Raw genomic sequence first — 15908 nt, forward strand, 5'->3', positions numbered from 1 at the left:
TGAGTCTGTTTACATGCAGTATAATGCATATGAAAATATCCATTTACCATTTATAATTAAAAACATAAGCCTATTTTCTCCCCTAGACAATATTTACTTATTTTCTTCCACAAATGGATCAAAACTATTCACACTATGAAAAGTTATGTTAAGTAGCTCTATTCAATAAGCAATCAGAGAGCATTAGGGGGAATGCTGTAACTAGTTCAGATACAAGAGAATTCCATAGGAATCATCTGTTAAGCAACTGGGACAGGAAAGCAAAGCAGTGGGTGAAGAAATGTAAAAACCATTCACTGAAAAATAATTATCCTAAACTTCCTCATAATTTGTGCAGGTCTTTATTAAAAGGCATTTCTGTCTACTGTCTTCATGACTGCAGTTTAGGAGAGCAGAGGAAGCTCTAGATCTTATACTCTCATGTAGACATCTTCATAGGATTGGACTAGACTGGTCAAACCTTGCAGAGCACTTACATTCCTATACACTAGAAATCACAGAAGTTCAAACTGGTAAGGGCCCAGATCTTTCCTCAAAGCTCACTGTAATTTTTTTTTTTCCACTGGAAAATGATAGTACATGAAGCATTTCAGTTACAAATTTCTATCACTGTCATTATGTCCAAATAAAAATACATGTATCATCCTCACAATTATTTGCCAAGTCATAGTTTTTAGCTACACTAAGTCTCTGAAATAGGAAACAAAACGAAGTACCTTATTTGCTGCTACTTTTTCCCACTTGTAAAAATATTTCTAAACTTAAGAGTTGAGCAGTTCATTTACTATTATGTAAAGGAAACTCAAAATTCAAACTAGGAATTTACTATTATGTAAAGGAAACTTAAAATTCAAATTAGACAAAAACGAGTCACAGGAATACCACATCAGTAAGCCCTATGAAAATTTGCCATTAAAAGTAATTTTTTTTTTTTTTTGTCTTTTTCAGATACGTTCAAAATTTTTTCACTTAATGAGTCAGGAACCATTCACTAATATAAGAGAAAAACATTAAAACTTCCACTTTAGGTGTTAAGGTGGAAGATTAAAAGCTCCCAACACAATCAAACTATGTACAAGTCACCACTGTACCTTCACCAGAAGGCAACACCTCTTCACAATGACAAAAGCCCTACTGTAAAAGTGAAAGATAGGTTCAAAAGTTTATACACAAGATAGTATGCTTGAAAGTAATTGTCCTTACTCTAAATTTTAGGAATTTTTCACCATTCTGTATGCTCATGAGCAGCAGTGCTTCCCTGGGAAGTAGCAACTCAAAAGGTCAGACTCAGGAAGACAAAGTGAAAAAAACACCTTGTCATGTTGAGTATGAGTGTAAACACTAAAAAAAGGTTTAACCCTTTCCAAAGAGCAGCATTTAAGGAGGCCATACAATGAGGATATTCCTCAGAACCACTCTGTTTCAGATTGAAAAACTCCAGTGAATTAAACCTTCAGTCCTTTATTTATGTGTATATCTGATACACAGGAGGAAAAAAAAAATTAACTCCTTTTCTACAGATCTGTAGCTAAAGCATGACAGTGCATTAATTTTATCTGCTCTCAGCAAAGACATATAAAATTGAAAATGAAAAAGTCCAATGATTTAAATGGCAGTAAAATTGCACCCTGTTTAGACAATTCAACTATAAAAAACCGAGACTGCCGTTTTTCAGTAAGCATACAAAGACATTATGTGTGTTATGTCGTAGTTTTTTTATTACCGGTTCAGTTTTCTGAATATAAAAGAGATTCACTCCTTTCCCTGAAGTTTCCTCTACTTTTATTTTTCACACACATTTATCTACTCCATTTCAATATAAATGTGAAGACAGAAAGATTTAAAGTGTTTCAAGATCTAGAATGCTGTAGGATTTTCCCACAGGTATTCACAAAACTGGATCCCAGGTTTTGAACAGTTTATTCAGAGAAAATTATGAGCAAATTTATTTTTGCCTGCCAAGTGTTATCCAAACAACAACACAGTTAATACACTTATTGTGTTCTTGTATACAGAACAACATTTTTAATAGAATTCCAGATGAAAGATTACTTGAAAACCTGGTTATCTTCGGTTGCAAAAGGCTTTCAAAGTCACAAAATTGGTTAGAGACTAAAATAATACAACTACCTTTTCAATCTTTCTTATCTACTGTGAGCCAAGTGAGATATTAAAAGGAACATGTATTACAAAATATAAAATCAGTCACACACCAGAGGTGCACAGAAATTGTCGACATCACTACCATGCATTTATTTTTAAAAGTTTAAAAAAATATCTTAAAACAGTATATAATAGCTTATGGCTTCATAAACATAAATTCAAAAAGTTGTAGTGGTTGACAGTGAAGCTACAGGGAAAAAAACCCCAAGACTTTAAAAAGCTTTTGGGAAAAAAAAAAAAAAAGAAAAAAAAAAGAAAAAAAAAAAAAGGACTCTTCCATTCCTTGTCAGAATGACATCACTTCTGCCAACTACAGAAGCTTCTATGCCCTATTCTGGCCACTTCTACCAGCTTTCAGGATTCCCCATTTGACATTCCTGGTGTCTGGAACACCCACCTTCCTTCCTTCTCTTGAAGTCCATTTTAACATACACTTCTGCAACACAGCCTACAGAAAAAGTAGGCAACTAAAACATTCGCTCACTTTGTCAACAACATGCCAAGCATCAGCTTTTACTGTGTAAACTCTAAAGCATAATTTTCACCTCAATACACCCTTCTTATTACACCACAATTTCTGCCTCAATATATCAAATCTTGAAGTGGGAATTTAGTATTTAAGAATCACTTGGGAGAAATAGCACCTACTATTCCTAAGAGTGCTAGCTGCACCTCTCAGTGCTCACAGGAAGGGAAGTATGTTCAACATTACAAATATTCCGTTGTGCCTGTGTGCATCTGTGGTTCATGCACAAATGTAGTGGACATTAACAGAAATGAGCAGTCTACTTAATTTTCTTTACACTGTAGTATATTTTAATCCTTTGCTAGCTTACCTGAAATTTCTCACCAAAATAACTTAAGGAAACTGCATTGCAAGGCTACATTTAAGTATTTTCTTTTGTTTTAAAAAGCCCTCTAAATCTATTTCCTTCCATCTTTGAAAATCAGGATTAAAATTCAACTAAGGGTCTAAAGGAAATGCTTATGTTTACATAGCTCAAGGTCTCTCAAGACTATGTTCCCATCTATAGAGCTATTAAACTTCTCTATTTATGGACATACATGGAGGCAGACTTTTTAAAGTGTTGACACCTTTCTAAAAGTCTGAAGGAGATTTTATTTATCAAAAATAAAAAATAGCATATATGTTGCTTACAAATATAAAACGCAAGCCTGTAGTGAGATTATATTACTGACCTCCAGGTGACATGAATCTCAATTCATGCTTTCAGTCTTCCATATATTTCTACAAGTCACTCCACATAAAAGTGAAATAAATATTTTATTGACTAATTGATTTATTTCAAGCATAAACAGAGCTTCAGTAATGCCAATGCAGTTTTAACCTACAATAATGCATTATCAAGGGAAAAATGCTTAAGACTGGTTCATTTGTAATTTCATGTAAATATAAATGTGAGGTAGAATACATGAGATGTAAAATGCAAAACAATGACAAAACCACTGTAGATACACCACATCAACACAAACTATAATCAATAACCAAAGTTAAAAATACGATTCTTGAGGATGAAAAAACCCTGGCAAGCGTTTAGCTGAAGTTTACCTGCAAAAACTCACTATCATTAAAGTTGTTCTCGTTAAAAATAGTCACTCAGTTTAAATCTAAATTACACCCTTCCTCACCTGCATTTCAAGTATTTGAAACTATCCTGCTATTGAAAGGGGAAAGGAAAAGCTTATTCAACTTACATCTTTTTCTGACCGATGAGGGAACATCGATGATTGGCTGTAGTACATGTTTTCATCATGGTAGTCACCATCAACCCCCTCTACAAACTTCTTCCTTGAAGCACCAAACATGCTGTTTGTCACCTAAGAAAGAACAAAAACAATTACATACCATATATGATTTGGCTTGCTACATTCTTAGACTATTATGTTTTTTAAAATATGTAAGGAATGTTAAAAAACCCCTAAACATTTGAAAATACCTTCTTTAAATTTTTTTTCTGTATGTTGCTAATGTAATGGTTCTTCCAAATGGGATTTTCATATGGCACAAACTCCAGAAACTATAGGGTAGGGAGAGGGGGGCCACTGCTTGTTTTAGAGGGCTGCTGGTTGGTGAGTTATTTTGAGTTTTGTGACTTTTTATTGAGGTTTATTTGAAATTACAGGATTTCTGTCAACAAAAGAGTGAATTTACCAATTCTTACCCTCCACGGCTTAACAATTCCATGGTAAGGAAGAAAATTAAGGAATGTTCCTTTGAGCTCAGCCACCTCATAAAAAATGATGATTAACAAAGGAAGAAAAAAAAAAAAAATCTAAAATCACTCCATTGTCTCATTGCCATAGCTTTGGATATGCAGCTTTATACTCAACCCTGCATGCTCAGAAGCATTGAGAAGGTCAAGGTTAACAGCAGTCAACAACCTCATCACAGACTGACAAAGTTAATGCAGACAGACCATAAACCTCCCCCCTAGATTTTATTTTGTCCTTACTCCCAGAGTTACACACACATACAGACACAGCTAAGTCAGGAACTGGAAGCCGAAGAAACAGCAACCACATAGCTGGTCACAGAACCTCAGTTCATTAGAAAATGTAATCCCACAGCAAGGTCATTCATCAATAAAATATCTAACACATGCAGTGCATATTTATGCACCTTATTCTCTTCTTCATGTAAAAATACACACACTTCTATTTAAATTCCTAATTTATCTGGCTAGGAAACACTATCACAGCACAGTGTGGGCTAACCAACCCCTGCTTTAACCTAAATGTTCAAACCAGAGGAAATGGCATATGCTGGCTGGCACTGAAGCTCAGTTTTTTGTGCCATTCAAGAAGACTGGAGAGAGAGCAATCAACAGGATGGTAAGGAACCTAACCTACTGCCCTACATAACATACCTTCAAAAGGGTTTTTAACATCTTGGAAGAAATGATCTTAACATCTCAAGAAATCTCAGGCACAGTTAGTTTATGAAATGCTCTAAGCCCTAAGATTTGGCATCTTCATTATTGACAGCATTAACTTAAAAAAAAACAAAAAACAAAGGATTTATTTATTTATTTTAAGGATTGTTGCGCACTACCTTAGACTCACACTTGACAATGAAAATTTCTGAATATTTATTCTGGTTGGCTGCAAGGTAAGTTACTTTCAGCTCACAATCCTCTTATCCCTACTGACAAAAAATTACTCTGATAGTCATTACTATATGGCTTATTCAAATTTCACCTTTACTGACAATGACTTCTAAGCAGTGTTCTCTTGTACATGTGTGCTCCTATACTAATAACAGCTTAACCCCATGATTTCAAAGTCATAGAAGTTTTGATAGAAGTAAAGTCAACACTCAGGGTGCATTTCACACAGTTATATTCACAGAATTGTCCTACAACATTCAGCTAAACAAAAGCCTATCACGTTACTCCTGCAAGAGGGTCTCAGGCACTTAGGCTACTGATGTATCAAAACAAATTTATAATATTACATACATGTGAAGGCATGCACAGGTACTGCACACCTTCAGATGAAGGTGTTTTATGATGCTTACAAAAATGTGTAAATGCAAGGTCCCAAACTGCTTGAAAGCATTCAGCTGACTTTCACACTTGTAGTGAAGCTTTCATTACACTATAAGCATATCCCACTGTGCTAATCCCCTTGCAGTGCAATTATCACCTACCAGATGGGATGGACCATTTAACAGGCTAAGGAGATTATCTTGTCCTTTATTCTGTCAAGTAAAGTGTGGAGAGATGAGCAGTTGTCTTTAACCACTGTAAAAAGGATGGCAAAATGCTTTGGTGAAGCTATTCTGAAAAATTAAGAGAATCAAAGAATTGTTTGGTTTGTAAGGGACCTTAATGATCATGCAGCTCCAACCCCTACATGAGCAGAGACACCTTCTACTAGATCATGTTGCTTAAGGTCCCATCCAACATGGCCTTGAACACTTCCAGGGATGAGGCAGCCACAACTTCCACGGGCAACCTGTTCCAGCATCTCATCACCCTCACAGGAAAGATTTTTTGCCTAATCTCTAACCTAAATCTCCTCTCTTTGACACAATTTCCCCTTACCCTCTTGCTACTCACCTGTGTAAAAAGCCCTATCCCAAGGCTGAGAAGCTGAGCTTTTCAACCAACTACTACTTGAGAAAATTCTCACAAGTCCCCCACAATTTTTGGTGCTCCTTTAACAATATCTGGGATAAGAGGAGAAATTTTTTTGCCACGTAACCTTTGCTTGTGATACACATCATCTCAAATACAAAATTGAAATGTGATAGAAAACAAGTCACTGAAGCATACATCATCCTGTACTAATGTAATACCTAACCCTGAGCTATATAGTACAGGAACTATGTAAGGGGAAAAAATGATAATGTCTTTGACCCTGTAACTTTTGATCTTATTTCCGCAAAGGTTTACACATGGCTGGCTACACACACACCATAAAGATTTCCGAGTCAGTGGGGTAAGGTCAGAGCTTTGCCTCAAAATATATGTTTAAAGCTGCTGCAAGTAAGCTACTATGTCAAAATATGAAGTCTGTATACTCAAAGAAAGATATTTTAAACACTCTACTAAATTTAACTTTTCTAAAAGATTATTTTCTATTTTGATAATTGTGTAAGACATTGGCCCCCAAACTAATCAAGATTATGCTCTGAAGACTGATAAAGTATACTGATATTAATATGGAGTCTTACAAGAGCATGGCTATTAATATATATATTTATACATATTAGAAAACTTTAAATAACTAAGTAGGTTAAATATTGATATTTTTATTGGCAACCAATATTTCTACACTATACTTAACAGGACTGTGCTGATGAACTCCACAGAGCAGAGCAGTGCATTCCTTGTCATGGGCAGCAGAAGGTTAGAGGAGCCCTGTCTGCAACCCAGCTGCATCACTGCACCTGACTGCTCAGAAGACCTTCAAAAACTTTTTGCAGAGACTGACACTTCCTCACAGCAGAATTTTTGCAAGCAATTCTGTGTCGTTAAACGCTGCCAAGTGAAGCAGTCATGTGCAGAGCTCAAGCTGTCTGTGCTCCCAGCGAAGGAAGTGGTACGGGCGCTGGAGGGCATTCTGGCAGCCGCCTGCACCCCTCACAGGATTTCACTTCACTGGAAAGAACTGCCACTTGTTCTCAGGATGAACCACAGCACAGATCACAACAGAGAAACGTGGTGTTGCAATTCATACTGCTATCCAGCCCTGTTGCAAAACTAACAGCATGATAAAATGAGACAACAGCTTAGAGACCAGTAACTGAAAGGGCAGCCTGAAGTAACTGAAGCTGCAGCTGCTGTACCCAGCCTACTTCTTGCTTGTTCTTAGCCAAACACCAGCAGCCAATTTATCTACTTCCCACTATACACCAGTTACAGTCAGCAGCTGGAGAACTTTGGAATCGGAGCACCTATCCCCAGACTTTTATGTTACAGCAAGTTTATACAATGACAGCATCGGATGGCTGCCAAGTTAGCAGTACCCATCTTCCTATCCACACTGACTTATTCCAGTATTCACTAAAACACTCCATATCAGTCCTGCTACAAGCATATATACAGACACTGAAAAAACACTGTTGCAGTACTACTTTTAAGAGAGTGTGAGAATAACTGGGGTTATGTCAAGTGCAGGCAGATGTGCAGATGGAACTTTGTTGCTTCTTTCTTAGGAAAAGAAACCACCAGGAAAGCAGGAAAATAAACCTTCATCAACCAAGACTGCAGCTCCTTTTACATAGACAGATAGCTCAATGTCCAAAGAGCTACAAAAGGAAATACAGCAAAGTTCATGCAGCACTTATTAATGAATTTAAAACCATTTGGAACATAACAGTGATCTGAGGTTTTGCACCTTCACAGGGTCTAGGCTGATGAGAAATTAGCTCTTGAATTTGAAGTCCCTCATTCATACATACATACATACCTATATACAAACACACATTTATGCCTGCAACACAATTTTCTGTGCTTGGCTCTCAACAACCCCATGGAACTTGATAGGCTTGAAGAAGAAAAGCTGGAAAGCTGCCAAGAGGAAAAGGACTTGGGAATGTTGGTTGACATCTGGCTGAACACAAGCCAGCAGTGTGCCCAGGTGCTCAAGAAGGCCAACAGCATCCTGGACTGCATCAGAAATATTGTGGCCAGCAGGAATGGGGAATTGATTGTCCCCCTTACTTGACTCTGGTGACACCACACCTGGAGTGCCATGTTCAGTTCTGGGCCCCTCAAGAACATTGAGGTGCTGAAGCATGTTCAAAGACAGGGAAAAAAGCTGGTGAACAGTCCAGTGAACAAGTCTTCTGAGAAGCAGCCGAGGGAATTAGGAGAAAAGGAGACTGTGCAGAGACTTGATCGCTCTCTGTAACTACCTGAAAGGAGATTGTGGTGAGATGGGGGGGGTTGGTCTTCTCTCCCAAGTAATAATCGATAGAACAAGAGGAAATGGCCTCAAGCTGTTCCAGGAGAGGCTTAGATTTGATATAGGGAAAACAGTCTTAGTAAAAGGGTTGTCAGGCACTGGAACAGTCTGCCCAGGGAGTGGTGGAGTCACCATCCCTGGAGGTCTTTAAAAGATGTACACATGTAGCTAGTGCTTAGGGACATGATTTCGTGGTGGGCTTGGCTATGCTAGGCTAATGGCTGGACTTGATAACCTTAAAAGTCTTTTCCAACCAAAATGATAGTATGATTCTGTGCCAACACATCTCACAGAACTGGTACTCCAGCTGAACAGCAATTTTAATAAGAACTGCTGTCTACTCTGTGTAATTTCATGCAGATCCCTCTCCTAATCCTGTAACAACTACTACTCTACTGTGGGAACTCAGTCCACCGTTGCACGAGACACATCAGTAGTGTACCCTTTCATTAAAAATATAAAAATGGTGCACTTCTCTCCATTTCTGACTTAGCGTAACATTGCAAAAGTACTTACAACATTGGTAGACCCATGTAAAAAATATTACTAGGAAATATTCAAGCTAAGAGAGTAAAGAAAGGGAAAGAGCTGCATATTAGGCTGGAGTTCAGAGAACTAACCAGCTATGTTGCCACAAACCATGCCCAACTCAGATCAGATTAACAGAAGCATTTCTATCAAAGCACACTCACATTCCATTTAAAAATCGAATTTGCCCACAACCTCAAGTTAATGTTAACCAAGCAAAATGCAGCCATGCACCTGACAAGACCTTAAAAGTCTGACGTGGAACATTTCCTATCAGCCACTACAACAAGGCAACTGAAAGCACCGTACAAATACTAATAACTTGAAATATCTAATAAGCACTTTGCTCTGGTCATTGACTTTTATCCTTCAGCAGAGTACACAACAACCAACACTTACTACTTCCTAAAAAAATTAAAACCAAAAAACAAACAACCCCTCCCCCAAAACAGGTATCAAGAAAAAAACATTTTCAGCATAAAAAAACCCCACTGCAGTATAGCATACTATAGCATACAAAACTTGTTAGTAATAATTAAAATACATTACTAACACAGAATTTGTAATGAAAAACTTCTAAAAAAGCCTTGTCATCTTAATTTGCAACAATATCTTCTCTACGACCACCCTACAAAGTGATGCCATGTTGTGTATCAAATTAGTTTTACAGACTGAACCAAATTATAGCATTAAAATATGGAAATTAGTTATGTTTGTTTTGTAATATTACTTCGGTAGTGCCCAAGGAGAGCTCACTCACAACATTAACATGGCCAACTCTAACTAACAGGATATGATAAAAACCTCCCTGGAGAGAGAGTATTTTTGATTTTGCAGAGAGAAAAAAAACCAAAAAACAATCATTGCACCACAAAAGCTTTATGAGCACTGAAAACTATATACACTTTTAAAAGTTTTTTTAAAAAGAACTTCAGAAATAATAGTAGTATCTTCCCTTTCCTGTTCATCCAATGAATATTTGTCAACACACATACTATCATTATGTGAGACCAATTATAAAAGGTAATCTCAGTCTGAAATTACACAGCTTCCACCCATCTAAATGCTAAGGCTTCAGATGTTGCTGTTACAGTCTTACTATTCAGAGTTAACAATTTACTCTATTTTTCCCTTCTGTTACACCTCAATGTTTTTCCATAAAGTAACATACTTGCATATCCAAAGTATCTACAAAAGTGACCCTCCATGAACCTTTCAGTGAGAAGTAATTGTCTCAAAAAATAAGCATCTGTGACAAGTCACATGCTGGTAACCCCTGTATCAGCCTGCAATTTAACTCAAAATACAGAATTTGGAATTTCATCAGTTGGAAAAGTCTAGTTTAAATTCAATTTCTAGTCAAAACTTCTACCTATTTCTCAGTGTCAAAGATAATTCCTAATTGGCCCAAATTGGAATTGGTATGAGAGGATATATACTACCAACAAGCTAGATGCAAAAGATCTCTGAAAAAAAGAGAAGTTATAGCTATTAAAAAACAATATGAAATGTATACTGGTAGAAGCAGATACTTGTTATTGTCAGGAAGAAAGACAAAACAAAATTAGAAGCTGATATCCTTTGCTCCCCCCATTCATTTCACAATCATAGACACTCCATTTCTACAAGGTGACTGATAAACTTGAACACTATATTATGTTCTTATGCCTAGGTTAACCTTTCCAATGACTCTGCAGTATTAACACTACTTAAACATGGAAAATTTCACTGTATTTCTTTTTTGTTGAAAAAATCTTTTTCCTTCATAAGCTTAATATTGACACAGATTTGTACTGACTGTAAGAATACAACAATAAAATAGGTTTTTGTCAATCTTTACCAACTGGCTTCATATTCTTTGAACTTGCGTATTTTTTTAAAGTTTAAAACTCAGAAATATGGAAGACTGAAACAAAGACCAACACAATATATGAGACAAATCTGTCAAAAACTTGTAGTACTTTTGTCATATGATTCATAAATTGATTACTTAAAAAAATATAAATCACACAGCACTGTAGGAAATAACAGCAATAAAGCAACTTAGAAGGTCAAGTCTCAATGTAGCTCAAATACAAGTCCCCTTAAAACACTTTATGGTCTTCCCTTTGCAAAAAAGGAAATGACACAAGAGACACATACCAACTTCTTCTGCACAGGAACATTTTTTGAGCATGAAGGAAATAAGAACCAAATAGCTATGATTCTAGACTACCCTTCACTTATACTCCCTAGAAAAAGCTACCTACAATGTAAAATTTTTCATGTGTTCCAGAAAGAATAATGATTTCAAAAGGGACACAAACTGTTTATCTCTTCTGCATATGAACTACATAAGGTAAGTGTAGTCTCTATGATCAAGCAACCCACAGAAAAGCCCCAGAAATTCTCCTGACCAAGATCAACATGAAGATTTAAACCTTAAATCATCCTTAACTATTATATGTGTTACCCTTAACAAATTGCAAATATCTTTACCCACTTTCTTGCTACTTGATCCTTCCAGTCATTTTTAGTTTTGAATGGACTTCAAATACTAAGGGTGGTTCTAGATTTAATTATCATAAAATTTCTGACTTAATATTGTAAAATGCAGTACATTTGTCTGTGCAATGCCCTTCAACTCTTAAGGTTTCACCATGACAGATGACTGCATTTTATAAATAAGTGACAATTGTACTAGTAGCTTTAGGGGGCTCACACTTTTAAACTCAGTACTATTTAAGTAAGCATGTAATGAATAACAGCAAGAAATTATGTACTGGCATACTTCTCTTACTTAAGACACTCCTCAGAATTAATATTTTTTTAGAAGAGAAACCTAGCAAATTCGTAAACAAGAAGTTACTTTAAATTGTGTTATCAGCTGAAGGTCCATCAAGACAATTATCATTATCTGTGTACCCCATTTATTTAGTGGTTGTCTTTTGGGAATACCACCAAAGAAGAAACCAGTTAAGCTAAGAACCTAGCCAACCAAAATTAAGTTCAGAAACCAAAGAAGCTTCTGAAGTACCTTTGTTGTCATGGGAAACCAAAATAAAACCCAACAAACAAGAAAGAAGAAAGTATAAGAAAAGATAAAGCAATTTACATTTCTGTTAACTAGTTCAGCAAAACTCTCTATGTTTAAAGAAGAAATTTCACCGTCAAATATGTAAATAAGCAAAAAGAATTCCATTTTGGAAAGATAATCAAATTTGCTTCAAATTTTTTTCATAATAAACTTATTACGACAGTGGAATTTCTAGCTCCTCAGAAGTCTATTCCATGAGTTTCTCTAGACCAGCATACTGTATCTCCACCATAAGAAAAACTGCAATTGGAAGATATCAGAATGATGACTTCCTACCCTTTTATTTGATAACCTATGATTCATCCCATTAGGTAATTCAGAAAGACGCTGGTTAAAAACTATTCACAGTTTTAATTAAAAATTGATTTTGCAAGCTGGATCAAATTCACACTCCCTACTCTAAAAACTCCTTTTTGTGTATAAAGTAGCTTGTAGAACGAGTTACAATTCAAGTAACTTCAGCTGAAAACTCAAGGAAGGGTGCAAGATGAGGCAAAACAGATGTAGGAAACAAGAAGTTTCAGCCTGAAAAAACTGTTGCAATTTTGTAAGCAACAGAACACAGGGGATTTCAACAGGGAAATGCCAGTCTGCTGTCAGAGGACCGATACTACCAACTCTCTCCTTATTATATACTCCCCCCCTTTGCTAGAATGCACCAAAACAGGACAGTTGTTTTACTACCATATGTTCCATGATACATGTATGGGCACATAGCAGAGAAAGATCCTCAAGGGACATAAATGCACTCCTGTAATGGGAATTAAGCAGGTTAAGTCATTATCAGGCAGGCAGTAAACGAGGCTTGGAATTCTAGCATCTTAATCCACAGACTCCCCAGACAAGACAAATATGTTAAAATATGAAAAAAGATGAAGTATGCTTTTCAATGAAAAGCTCAGGACTTAAGGTGAGGGAGACAAAAAATAGAAAAGAAAAAACTTTTAATAGGCTTTCATTCTTCACTGGTATACAGTCATCACATTAACAAAACATTTTTAGTAGGAATTAGAACAGGAAATTAACTAACTGAGGTTAAGTAGGCCAAGAGATTCATAATCAAGAGACTTGCTATGCTAAAATGTTTATTTTCTACAGAGTGTTACCACTTCAATATCAACATGACATGCTTTGCCATCTTTAGCCACCTAACAAATTTTGACTAAACAACTCAGATGATGCACACATGGACCAATAGAGTTTAACCTGGAAAACAAAGCAGGAGCTAATCTAATGCAAGCCAACCAATTGCTCTTACTAACGTATAGTACACTTGTGAAGCAGAGATAATTGCTCCCAGTATTACAGAAATTATATAAAGTTTTCCTCAATAAAGAGCATTTCAGAAACCTTTTATAGATGAGTCCCCTAACAAAATTACAGAAATATAAGAAAACCCTTGCTGAAGTATCATATGAACCTTAACTTTACACTGAAAGGAGGTGGTAATCATTTTTCTGAACAATGATCATTGTAACTAATATGTTAATAGGTGATACTTCTTCCAAGAAGATTCTTAACTTTTCTGCAAGCCAACTCCTTGCTACCACTAACTGAAAGCAAGGATAAGCAAGGTGGAGGACAGACAGCTGATTGCCAACATCACTGCAAACAAAGGGTCTGGGGTTTTGTACTTCCGCAACCATGTGCTACTTCAAAACTTCATCTGCAAGCTTCATTACAATCCCTCTTCCCAAAACATCTACGTATTTATTTACATGCCAGCCTAGTGTGAAAAAACATGTATACTTAAGCCTCCTAAATTGTAAGGAAGACAAATAGCTTTAAATTAAAGTGGCACACTAAAACAAGAGCTTGTATAGTGAAAGCTAATCATGCTGCTCATTTGGTACAACATAAAGCCTTTTAAATTTACATGTAAACTGCATCCCACTGATTCAAAACCTTTGTTGCATTTATTGTATTTACTAAATCAGAAGCTTTTACAAGGAAAGCTGGTGGTGAAGAAAGAGAAAAAAATACTCCCAAACATCTCAGAAAAGCTTTATCCTTCCAGCAGCTGCAAAATTGAAGACTGCCAGCAGCTACAATACTGCCAGAGGAGGGAGTGGTAGCAGGGGGGCAGAAGCAGATGAGTCAGAATCAAGAGGGTTCAGTGGAGCCTCAGAGACACGGGAAGATGGTTGCTGATAATGCAGCTGAGAAGCAACTCGAATGTTAGGAGGACAGCACTGATACACTTGTCAGTGATCAAGTAAGATCATGTGCATGCTCTAGTGCTGGGAGGGTTTTCTTCCCTTTGTCTTAATCTTGATGTGGTCCCTTCTATCAAATCTAAGCCAAGCTGATTTTTTCCATCTGCTAAGTGTCCTCCAGTTTTCTCTGTAAAATCATTACCTTTTGTATTATTCAAGCACTATTTCTTAACAGTTATTACAAACCCAATTCAGATGAAGTGAAAAAATGCCCATTGATAAGCTTTACAGATCTGTTCACTAAGCCTCATTAAATGATGTACATTGCAATGACTATTTGGCAGTCTGTTCACTAGACTCTATCTTTTTAAGTTTATTTACTGCTTAAAAGCTTTAGCACTATGTTTCTGACAGGGACATAAAGCTTACAAACACAGAGGGAAAAAATGAACTTTGATGTAATTCAAATCAGTTCATGGTCTCAGGATTTAGATGTTTTCATCATGTCAAGTCTCTTCTATTGTGTGAGAAAAAAAGAAAAAGATAAAAAATTAAAGAATGAGACTCATACAACTTTTTATTTGCTCTCAGCCAAGACTCTTGGCCAGGAGACCAGATTTCTGCATCTGTGATTCAGCTAGAAGAAGGGTAACTATCACTCCAGCAGGGATGTTTCCATGTTAAGTATGAACAGGTTATTTTCAGAAATACTGCAGTTATCTTGTGTGTGTGTGTGTGTGTGTATAACAACTGATTCCACTAACTTTGTAAGACAGTGGCACAGCACACCTGTTCCTTTCTGTATGCATCTAAAACCTTCATATTTCGTTAATACAAAACACTATTTCAAATAAGCACTTGTTTCACAAGCACTTCCTACAGTTAAGCACTGTACAGTCAGACACAGATCACCATTAATGGAATAGCAATAGGAATTAAATTTTTTCCTTAGTCAGATGGAGTTTCTTGACATTAAGTACATCAGCAGTAGACCCACTGCTACTCTAGCTTTTGCCTGGTTTAGGGAGATGGGGGAGAGAAGGGAAAAAAAAGGTATGTTATTGAGGTTTTTCTGTTAAGTATCACAAGGCAGAGGACAACTGAAGAATAGTGCAACTAAATTTAAAGATCTATATAACAGTACATTCACACTAAGTTTTTAATGTAAGCCACTGACCACTTGTTTGAAGCATCCTCATGAAACTCAAGAGATAATAACACTATTTTTACTTTGTGATGAATTTTAAGAAATACAGAGCTCCTTTTGGTTTAGGTTTGTTTTGGTTTGTTTTTTTTCCCCAAGATATATTCTAAAAATATAATTAGTTGAGAATACTCTAGCTAAAAAATTCATTCTGCACATACAGAACATCAAACATCTTGTCTTACCTTAAAATACATCTGGAAAACTGAAAACACGAAGTATCTTTGATATACTGAATCCTTGAAGAGAAAAATATTTACGAGATGCCACAACTTCCTGGCAGCATAGCTGCTTCTCAGTGGCTCCTTCCAGACTACTGCTAAGTTCTGCAAAAGCAGTAACACTT

At 36.3% G+C, this 15908-nt stretch overlaps 1 protein-coding gene across 3 annotated transcripts in view; it reads right to left on the reverse strand.

The window, feature by feature from the left end:
- CNOT2 (CCR4-NOT transcription complex subunit 2) overlaps positions 1–15908 on the reverse strand; it is a 78609-nt gene that overhangs the window by 30972 nt on the left and 31729 nt on the right. For all 3 annotated transcript variants that reach the window (XM_030461554.1, XM_030461571.1, XM_030461562.1), the window contains exon 2: positions 3880–4002. In XM_030461554.1, coding sequence (XP_030317414.1) covers positions 3880–4002 — 123 coding nt within the window. The remainder of the gene's footprint in view (positions 1–3879; positions 4003–15908) is intronic.

This window comes from Calypte anna, chromosome 1, assembly GCF_003957555.1.
Source record: "Calypte anna isolate BGI_N300 chromosome 1, bCalAnn1_v1.p, whole genome shotgun sequence".
NCBI lineage: Eukaryota > Metazoa > Chordata > Aves > Apodiformes > Trochilidae > Calypte > Calypte anna.